Source organism: Oenanthe melanoleuca, unplaced genomic scaffold, assembly GCF_029582105.1.
Source record: "Oenanthe melanoleuca isolate GR-GAL-2019-014 unplaced genomic scaffold, OMel1.0 S034, whole genome shotgun sequence".
NCBI classification, from domain to species: Eukaryota; Metazoa; Chordata; class Aves; order Passeriformes; family Muscicapidae; genus Oenanthe; species Oenanthe melanoleuca.
In genome coordinates, this window is record NW_026612683.1 from 5,414 (window position 1) to 16,327 (window position 10,914).

The following is a 10,914-nucleotide window of genomic DNA, read 5'->3' on the forward strand; positions in this document are numbered from 1 at the left end:
TTTCCTTGGCACAGATAAATCCTTTGTGTTGCTCCATGTTGGAGCATTTTGACAGCAATCGTTCTCTTTGTTGGTGCTGTTTCTGGGATGCTGTTAACAAAATTCATCCTCATCTGATGATGATGCCCACCCAGCAGCTCCATCGCCAGTACGGCTAGAGCCGGGCAGAGGCGAGACCTCAGCCAGGATGGGTGGGGGCACGGACAGGGCAGCCCCCTCGGGGCTGGGGGTGGGCTGGGGGCGGGCTGGGGGCATGGCTCAGTCTGGGAAAGGGAGGAGAGAGACTGGGAGAAGAAGGGCTGGTAAAGCATGAAATGGAGACAGAGTGTGTGGGACAGCGAGAAAGGGAGAGGAGAGGCAAGAGGGAGTCGACAAAGTCACTTCTTCGTTTCTTTCGCTTCTTTTGCTTCTTTTGCTTCCTTTGCTTCTTTCACTTCTTTCACTGTTGCTGCTCCTCCCGCCACTGCTGCTGCTGCTGCTACAAGTGAAGCGCCGGGACCATTTGTCTGCTTGTCTGTGTGTCCGTTCCCTGCTCACCCCCACGCCGAGCCCTGCTCTCCCCAGTGCCAGCCCCTGGGTCTGTCCAAACACAGGAACTTCGCTGTGTTGAGCCAAGATCCAGAGTCTTGACTCCTGCACAGTGGCAGAGGAATCCCCTTGGTTGATGCTCTGTTTTGTTCCTGCTGGGGCTCAAACACTATCTGAGCACATTCCCTGAATGCAGAATTTGTACCTGACCCAAGCACTGCACTTGTGTCTCCAGCATTCCTTTTCAAGAAAAAAAGGGAAAGGCAAGAGGGTAGCTCATGGTATTTTACGGTGTCTAAAACTTGACAAGTCATAGATCTTAGAGGTGAGATCCATTTGGAATTAATGGGATGGAGAAGTAGTTCAAGATGGAAAAGGGGAGCATAAAATATAAATAGAGTAAAATATCTTGGATTGTTTCTTTCCATTTTCATTTAACTTCTTTATAGCTGTTTTCAGTTTTCCCAGCATCTTCTCTACAGTCATTTTTGCTCTTTCCAAGAACCTTTCCTGGAGGATGAGGTGCAGCTTCTCTCACAAGATGTGCCACCAACTGAAGAATGACTCTTGCAGCAAAGCAGGACAAAGGTTTTGAGAACTTGACAACTTGTTCTTTCCTTTCCTTGTGAGCTGAAGAACTGTGCCATGGGTAAGGTTTTCATTGTTACTGTTCTAACCTAAGAAAACAGGAGATGGTACCAGGAATTGTTATGGATTGCAACCCTGACTGAATGCAGAGAAAGAATTTCCAGAGCCTGCAGGCAGAAGTGTTGTGTGATAATCATTCCAACACCCCTATGGATATCTTGAAAGTGATCTAGAATGTGACAATGGGCTGACAGAGAGAGTTTGTTTCTGTGTTTCTGTTAGCTGATTCTACATCTCTTGCACTGGCGTAAATCAGAAGTACCATCAGTTCATGAGAAGCACCAGAACAAGCTGGACCTCTCAGTAGATGACTGAATGAATCTGAAAAGGAAAAATGCAGGGAATGAACTTTGTCTGTAAGAAGAGTAATTTTTTCCTAATAATTTCCAATTCATTCCCTCTGCTTTTTTCCTGTATAGCAAGGCTATTTACATGCCATGAAATGAGAACCCTGAGCTTGTGGAAGTGCCTGAAGGATGCCCTGTTCCTCTGCAGGGACACTCAGGCTGAAACAGGAGCCTGGGCCCTCTCTGGGGAAGCCTCCTCTGAGCTGGAATTTGTGCCGTGCTGGGAGAGGAGGAGCAGGGGAGAAGGCTGGGCGCTGTGTGGCAGGAGCAGGAGGTTTGGGCCGCAGGACATTCCGCCTGCGCCGCTGCCCCGCAATGGGCGGCCGTGCCCGGGGCTCTGGGCCCGGCCCCGCGTGCGCTGAGCTCCCGACACTGCGGGAGCTGCCCGGGCTGGGCTCAGGATCCTGCTGGGGCTGGGCAGCAGGCTGGGCTCCCACTGGGACCAGCAGCAGCTGGAAATACCTCTGGGCATCTCCATTTTCTGCTGCTGCTCGGAAGGAACAATGAAGCGAGGAGAAAAGTTCTGGTATCTCTTTGTCCTGGTGGATTTTTTCATTTTATTTGACACTCCAGAGGCAATTTCTGTGATTCTATTTCAGCAGCGCCAGCAACAAGGCTGTGTTTGAGCACTGCCAATGGGGCCTGCATGTCTTTAATTTTCCTCGACTTTGTGCTCAGGGACTTGTGAACATTTCAAATCTGCAAATCATGATGCCTGTGACAAACAGCCCGAGTTTCCTGTCACAAAAGCACTCTGGGTAACACTGACTGAAAAAGGCCATTTTAGTTTTATGGATTAAATTCAAGTGGCAAGCAGAAGAGGGGCAAGAGCAGCCATGATTTACAATTCCCGAAGGCAAAAGCAACTAAAGCCTCCTGCTATCACCTCAGGGTGAGTAAAACAGGGTTGAAAGCAGCAGTGGAACCCGACCCTTTCTCTCTCTTAAGGTTGGGTCAGGGCAGCACCAGCGGCCCTGAAGAATCAGGGTTGTGTGTGGGTGTTTGTTGCTCTGCTCCAGAATTCACCTGGAAAAAGCCCTTGGGAGCAAGGCAGGAGCAGGTGGGAAGGGGCCAGTGCTGCTGCTGCTCCTGCCCGGGAGCCCCGGCTGGGCCAGGCCGGTGCCCACTGAGCTGCGGCTCCTGCTGCTGCCAGAGCCGGGCGGGACTGGGGACAGGGAATGGACACGGGGACAACAAAGGCCTTGGGTGGCACTGGGGACAGGGAATGGACATGGGAACAGCAAAGGCCTTGGGCAGGACTGGGGACACGGAATGGACACGGGGACAGCAAAGGCCTTGGGGGGGACTGGGGACAGGGAATGGACACGGGGACAGCAAAGGCCTTGGGGCTGCAGGGATGTTCACACTCGGACAGTGCCAGCACAGAGCTTCAGCCCACAGTTAACCCCGAGGAAAACGCTGGGAAAGGCTCCATTTCAGCCTTTCTTTACTCGTCGCTGTGAAGGGAACAAAATAAAAGGGGAACAAGCTGGGCCTGACCGCTTCTCTTTTGAGAGGAGCCATGAGGGGCTGTGAGGGGACATGAGGGGCTGTAGGAGGCTGTGAGGGGCCATGAGGGGCTGTGAAGAGCAATGAGCAGCCATGGATGGCTGTGAGGGGCCATGAGGGTCCATGAAGGGCTGTGGGAGGCTGTGAGAGGCTGTGGGAGGCCAGGAACCTCATGGAACCAAGGGTCCATTGTGACATTGCAGAAACAAGAAAATTGATGTTCACAGTACAAAGGGTCATGGAACCAAATTCCATTGTGATATTGTGAGCCCTCAGGGAGCCATGGAGACCATTATGGCATTTGGGACCCATTGGAGCCAAGGGGCCATTGTGACACTGCAGGGCCTTGTATGACCAAGGGGTCATTGTAGCACGGCACGGCCTCATGGAATCAAGGGGATCGTAGTGACACTGTGGGGCTCTGTGAGACCACAACGACATTCTGACTCTGTGGAACCAAGGATACCATTGTTACACACTGTGACACCAAAGGGCCATCGTAGAAGTCAGGGAACCAATGAGACCATTAGGACATCACAGGGCCTCATGGAACCAAGGGGCCATTGTGACACTGTGTCACCATGGAACCAAGGATACCATTGTGACACTATGGAACATGGTGGAACCAAGGAGGCCATTGTGAAGGAATCAGGAAGCTGCTGATACCATTATGAACTTCAAGTTCTTGTGACACCAAAGGGCCATTGTGGAACTGCAGCACCTCGTGGAACCAATGAGACCACTGTGCCACTGTGGGATCTCGTGGAATCCTGGAGACCATTCTGCGACTCTGAGGCCTCGTTGAATCAGGAGGTTTGGCAGGACCTCATGGAAGCAAGGAGACCATTCTGGCACTCTGAGTCCGCATGAAACCAAGGGACCATTGAGACACCACAGGGCCTCATAGAGCCAGGGCAACCACTGTGACTCTGCAAGGTCTGATGGACACAAGGGGCCATTGTGACACTATGGTCCCCCATGGAAGCAAAGGGCCAGTGTGACACAGCCAGGTCTCGTTGAACCAAGGGGCCATGGTGATTCTGAAGAGCCCAATAGAACCAAGGGGCCATTGTGACACCACAGGACCTTATGGAACCATGGAGACCATTGTGACACTCTGAGACCTCATGGAACCAAGGGGCCATTGTGTCATTGTGCAGTCCCATGAAACCATTTTGACACTGCAAGGCCTCAGGGAAGCAAGGGGTCATTGTGCCAATGCAGAGCCAAGGAGAACATTGTGATATTGCTGGGTGTCATGGAAACAAAAATCTGTTGTGATACTGTGGGGCCTCATGGAACCAAGGGGTAATTGTAAAGCTGCAGGGCCCCAAGGACCCAAGAACATGGAACAGACTTGGTTGACTTGGCCTCCTGGGGCCAGAACTGGTCCAGCTGACCATGGCATGTTGATGGTTTCTTCTCATCTGCCCCTGAAAACTTGGAGTTCTGTGCTTTCCTTCTTGTGGGAAAGAACTTTATTTCTCCTCCATGTGCCCAGTGGCCAAAACTGGGATGCCTCCAAATTTGGTTATGTCGTTGGATTGTTCTCATCTGAAACCTGCCAGGACAGAGAGCTCTGTCTGGCCTTGGCCTCATGGAGGCCACCTTGCATGTGCCTTTAAAGCACTGGGCAGCCATGCTTTTCTTCCCATGGAAAAAAAAAAAAAATCTTTCATGTCCAGACATACATGGCCAAATGAGAATCTTCCTCTAAAATTCCTTATATCCAAACAATAGCTCCCAGACAAAAGCTGCCAGGAATGTCTAGGTTCCCATGGCTTCCTGAGGGCCAGCTCTCATCTGCCTTTGAAACACTGGGGCTCTATACTTTTCTTCCTATGGAAAAGAACTGTCCTTCTTGTGCAGATGGCCATGAACAAACTGGGATTTGGCCTCCCAGACAAATGCTGCAAGAAAAGCAGGTCTGTCTGGCCTTGGCCTCTTTGGGGCTGCCTGTAATTAGCCTTTGAAACACTGGGGCTTCCTGTGGAGAAGAATTGTCATTCTGGTCCAGGCACCCATGGCAGAAATGGAATTCAAAATCCAGAACTTCAGAAACACCCAAGGGCTGCTTTCAGAAAAATGCTGCTAGGACAGACAGGACTGGCTTGCCTTTGTCTCTGGTGACTTCCTCTGATCTGCCTTCAAAGCCCTGGGGTTCTGTGGTTTCCTTCCTATAGAAAAGGACTGTCCTCCTTGTCCAGGTGCCCAAGGCAAGAAGCACATGACCACTATAGGGACAAAAGAGCTTTGTGCTCAGTGGAGTGGAGAATGAGGACAGCAGAGGAGAGCCCTAGGAGGGATTGAAGGGCAGTTTCAGGGATGGTGGATCCTTCCGACACAGTGGAAAACAGCGGGTGATAGAAAGAATTAATGCCAAGGGCAGCTGGAGTGATCCAAACTGGACACAGGAGAAAGGAATTTCTGTCCCAGGGTGGGGCTGTAGTGCAACACATCACCCAGAAGGAGTCTGGAGCAGCCCAAGGCTTTGTGTGGCCAGGCAGAGGCAGGCAGGACGCAGAGCTGTCAGCAAAGGAAGGGGCCAGCGAGGTGGGGCAGCCGGGGGATGACGACAGCCTGCAGGGACAGAGGCGCAGGGCATGGACACCGTAGGACAGCCTGGGCTGCAGAGGGCACAGGGATGGGCAGCAGCTGAAAGGCCCTGCCAGAGCCAACTGCTGCAGCACTTGGGCCATGGCTGCTGGCCCTGGGCCTGAGGCCAGCAGGGGACAAGTGAGCCTTGCTGTGCTGGGGCCTCATTGCCTCCTTGTCCCTGCTCAGCAGCCTGGCAGGGGCTGCCCCATGGTCCTGCCCTTGGCATTGCACATCCCCAGAGCCCAGTGGCCCGGGAAGAGCCCTGAGCAATGAGGGAGGGACAGGATCTGCCTTGCCAGGGGCTGGGACTCAGCCTTGGCCCTTTGCATTCCTGAAACACATCCAGGTTTGTTCAGCATCAGAGACACCTTTCCCTGGTTTGTCTTCATCTATCATCAGTGCCTCCATTGTTTGGCTCTAACTAGAACCTTGGGGCAATTTCTGAGTCCTGTCCCTCAGTGGGACCCATTAAAACTTCAAGAAACTTTGGCATATTAATTTGATTTTGAGTTCTTTAAAAGTTTTTTTGAAAAACACTCCCTTAGAGACTGAATCTGATTTTAAAAAAGAACAAATTCCTGGGCAGCTCATTAAAGTCATTGTATTGTGTCTCTTGGCACAGAGGGAGATAATGGCAACCAGGAAAAGCTTCAAAAAGACATTTCTGCTGAGGAGCAGCTCCTCTCCCAGCCCAGCAGGGCTGAGGGCACTGCCTGCAGGCACTGAGGGGACACGAGCCATGCACAGACAGGCTAAAGGCAATCAGGACTGGGAAGACATTGAGCTGAGACTTCACTTGGGGAAACATCTCCACAGCCCTGGACATGGTGAGTCTGTGGGTGCAGGGCAATGTCCCCTGTGCTCCTGAAGGATTCTCCTGGAGCCAGCACAACCCACAGCCTGGGGGATGTGTCAGGAGGACTCTCCCAGTTTCTCTGAGGCACAGGAGGAGGAGGAGGAGGATGTGCTGCAGAGCGGGGCTGCCCTGGGCACTGTCAGAGGGACAGGACAGGACGGCTCCTGCTGCCAGAGACAGCTGCAGGGGCTGAAGCTGGGGCTGCAGCCAGGGCTGCCCAGGGCTGTCCTGCAGAGCAGCTCCTGCAGCCCTCAGGGCTCTTGGCCAGCCCAGGGCATGTGCCACCTGCCAGGGGCAGCTCTCAGCCTGCCTGGCAGCTCCCCATGGACTGTGGGGAGAAGTTGGAGGTGGAAGGAGCCACCCCCATCAGGGCAGATTCCTCCTGCTGTGCAGAGGGTGCTGCATGGCCAGGACTGCTCTCAGCTTTCTCCTCAAGGGAAGGGAAAGGGGCTGTCAGGTGTGTGTGTGTCACTGAGACTCCTGCACTGTCCCACTGGGGATCACCAGATCTGCCTCAGATCTCTCTCACAAAGTGCCTCCTCACCCTGCTCTGCCTAGAGACGACAGCAGCAGCAGCACCGTGGGCAGGGCCTTGAGCTGGGAGGGGTCTGCAGGGCAGAGCTGAGCCCCCAAGGCTGGGCTGGGCTCTGGCAGCACTGACAAGGACAAGGCTTGGAGAGAGAGAATCAGCACCCAGTAGGAAAAATTCCAGGCAGCAGAGAGCCAGACCAGTCTGGATACCCTCCCTCTTCAGGTGCTAGGGAAAGAGAAAAAGGTTAAAAGAGACTGACTTTTAAATTGGAGCTTTTCAAAAGTCCACTTCATTTTTCCAGCACATTTTAAGTTTGATTACCCTGAATTAGAGGGAGATGTAATGAGCTAAGTGCACCTGGGTGGGACCAGCCGGACTGAGTACACTGGGGCACAGGGAGCTGCTTTCCCTCTGGGCTACCCAAAATTATGCTTACAGAAATGCTGATGATGAGAATTTTTGCCACCTCTGAGAAAGGGGAAGTAACTCAAAAGCACCTCCTGGCTGCTTTTAAAGCTAAGGTGAACTCAAAATTTAAAAATTTGAGTGAAACTTTCCCAGAGAAAGAGAAGGAATTTTGAGTGAATTCTTAAGAAATTAGCATAGAAATGACTCCACAAAGCTTGTGCAATTTATCAATGCCTTTTTTTCCAGTGCATGATGCCCAGAGACAGCAAATGTTCAACAGCAGCTCCATCAGCCACTTCCTCCTGCTGCCATTGGCAGACACGCGGCAGCTGCAGCTCCTGCACTTCTGCCTCTTCCTGGGCATCTCCCTGGCTGCCCTCCTGGGCAACGGCCTCATCATCAGCGCCGTAGCCTGCGGCCACCACCTGCACACCCCCATGTTCTTCTTCCTGCTCAACCTGGCCCTCACTGACCTGGGCTCCATCTGCACCACTGTGCCCAAAGCCATGCACAATTCCCTCTGGGACACCAGGAACATCTCCTATAAAGGATGTGCTGCACAGATCTTTTTCTTTGTGTTTTTCCTTTCAACAGAGTTTTCCCTCCTGACCATCATGTGCTACGACCGCTACGTGTCCATCTGCAAACCCCTGCACTACGGGACCCTCCTGGGCAGCAGAGCTTGTGCCCACATGGCAGCAGCTGCCTGGGCCAGTGGCTTTCTCTATTCACTGCTGCACACAGCCAATACATTTTCCCTGCCCCTGTGTCAGGGCAATGCCCTGGGCCAGTTCTTCTGTGAAATTCCACACATCCTCAAGCTCTCCTGCTCCAAATACTACCTCAGGGAAGTTTGGCTTATCATGATTAGTGTTTCTTTAGGATTTAGTTGTTTTGTGTTCATTGTTTTCTCCTATGTGCAGATCTTCAGGGTTGTGCTGAGGATCCCCTCTGAGCAGGGACGGCACAAAGCCTTTTCCACCTGCCTCCCTCACCTGGCTGTGGTCTCTCTTTTCATCAGCACTGCAGTATTTGCTTACCTGAAGCCCCCCTCCATCTCCTCCCCATCCCTGGATCTGGCAGTTTCAGGTCTGTACTCGGTGGTGCCTCCAGTCCTGAACCCTGTCATCTACAGCCTGAGGAACCAGGAGCTCAAGGCTGAAGTGTGCACAATGATGACTGGATGGTTTAAGAAACAGTAAACTGCTTACCAATTTCTGCAAATCACTTGTAATAAAAGTAATCTTTGATATTTCTTGTTGGATTTGTTATGCTGTTTCTTTTTGTTCTTTTTTTTTTTTTTTTTTTTTTTTTTTGTTTTTTGTTTTTTTTTGTTTTTTTTTGTTTTTTTTTTTAATATTGTCCATAGTATTATAAATAAAGGTCACAGGTCAGGGGTGCCCAGCAGATTTGCTTCTGCTGGCCACACCATTCCTGATCCAGGCCAGGTGCCATTGGCCTTCTTGGCCATCTGGGCACACTGCTGGCTCATGTCCAGCCTGCTGCCCATCAGTGCCCCCAGGTCCCTTTCTGCCTGGCCACTGTCCAGCCACTCTGTCCCCAGCCTGTAGCACTGCAGGGGTTGTTGTGGCCAAAGTGCAGGACTTGCACTTGGTCTGGTTAAACCTCATCTTGTTGGATTTGGATGCTGGATCCAGCCTGTCCAGGTCCCTCTGCAGAGCCCTCCAACCTTCCAGCAGGACCACACTCACACCTGACTTTTTATCACCCTTACACCATGAGGCCCTAGAGTGTCACAATGGTCTCCATCATTCCAGGAGGCTCCATAGAGTCACAAGGCCCTTTTGGTCCCAAGGAGCACTACAGGGTCAAAATCGTTTCCTTCACACCATGATTCCCCTCAGTATAACAATGGCTCCTTGGTTATATGAGGTGCTGTAGTGTCACAGTGGCTCCACAAGGCCCCAAAGAGTAACACTGGCCCCATATTTCCACAGAGCCCTGCAGTGTCAACATGGCTCTATTGTCACACAAGTCCCAAAGTGTCACAAAAGTCTCCTCATTCCTACAAAGCCACACAGTGTTAAAATGGTTTTTTGGATTCCATGAAACCCCAGACTGCCACAATGAATCCTTGATTAGATTTAGCCCCACACTGTAAGAACAGCCCTCTTGCTTCTCTAAGTGCCACGCAGTGTCAAATCATCAGAGAATCACAGAATTAACCCCGTTGGAAAAGACTTTTGAAATCCCCAACTCCAACCTGTGACCCAAGACCATCTTGTCACCCAGACCACGGCACTCAGTGCCATGTCCAATTTCTACCTTAAACACCTCCAGGGACAGTGACACACCCACCTCCCTGGGCAGCCCATTCCAATTCCAAATCCCCCTTTGTTGTTATAAGTGGATATTAGATATGTTTGATTTTGTCCAATTAATCAAACCACAAAGTTAAAATTAGCAGTAAATTATTAATAATAGCAATTGTATATAAATGAATACAATTGAAATATATGAGTTATACAAATTTGAGTAAATACAAAGTTTAGCAGTAATTTGAGTATAATAGAGGTCCAATGGTTTGGTTGAATAAAGCGTAAGCAAAACTGGCCGGGGGTACGAGGAGGGATTCTCCCTTCCGCGTCTACAAAACCAGTCAAGCTGAAATCTCACTTATATACTGTTTACTAATACATATTAATACAGAATTTTCTAGAAAGCTCCTCCTAGTTTCTGTTCCTAAAATCTCTGTCACTATATTGTGCTGTGCATGTGTCACCAGTGGTCAGGGGCCTCTCCTCCTTTCGGGCTCTTGTTTCTGATGAAGGCTCTGGGTCTTCCTCAGTGTTCGCTGTATGACCTCGCGGGTAGCGCAGGTGCAAAGAGCTTAGAGTTATATAATAAATATATATTCCCACAAGAGGCCTCACTCCAGTGACCAAGTCTTTGGAATCATCCCAATTTGGCCCAGTTCAAGGTCGAAAACCTATTTCTAGCCACTTCTTCTTAGACCTATACCCTTCCTATCCTGCCTCCCACCTAACATCTGGAGGACGAATTTTTCTGCTTTGTTTAACCATTTCCTTTATCTCTTTTTGCCTTATTGCAATTAAATACAATTATTGATTAATTATAATGCCACAATTTTGCCAATATTGTTACAATTTAATTAGCACGAATCATGTATATAACAAAACCAAAGCGTGAATGTGACATCGTGGGCCTTCATGGAATACTGGAGACCACTGTGACACTTCAAGGCCTCGTTGAATTAAGGGGCTCTGCAGGACCTTGTGGAAGCAAGGAGACCATTGTGACACTGCAAGGCCTCATGGAAGCAAGGGACAGTTGTTACACTGTGGGACCCCAAGGAAGCAAAGGGCCAGTGTGACACAGCTGGGCCTTGTGCAGCCACAGGGACATTGTGATCCTGAGGAGTCCAGTGGAACCAAGGGACCCTTGGGACACTGCAGGACTACATGGAACCACAGAGACCATTGTGACACTCTGCAGCCTCATGGAAC

General features: G+C 50.8%; 1 protein-coding gene across 1 annotated transcript; it reads left to right on the forward strand.

Annotated features, from left to right (window-relative positions):
- Nucleotides 1-7,633: 7,633 nt before the first annotated feature.
- On the forward strand, nucleotides 7,634-8,628 carry LOC130266403 (olfactory receptor 14C36-like). The gene has a single exon (XM_056515678.1). It carries the CDS (start codon nucleotides 7,657-7,659, stop codon nucleotides 8,626-8,628), a length of 972 nt encoding a protein of 323 aa, XP_056371653.1. The 5' UTR covers nucleotides 7,634-7,656.
- The last annotated feature ends 2,286 nt before the right edge of the window (nucleotides 8,629-10,914 follow it).

Bases quoted from the DNA above. Each gene is read 5' to 3' on its own strand.
- LOC130266403 (XM_056515678.1), top strand. From the start codon at position 7,657: ATGCCTTTTTTTCCAGTGCATGATGCCCAGAGACAGCAAATGTTCAAC.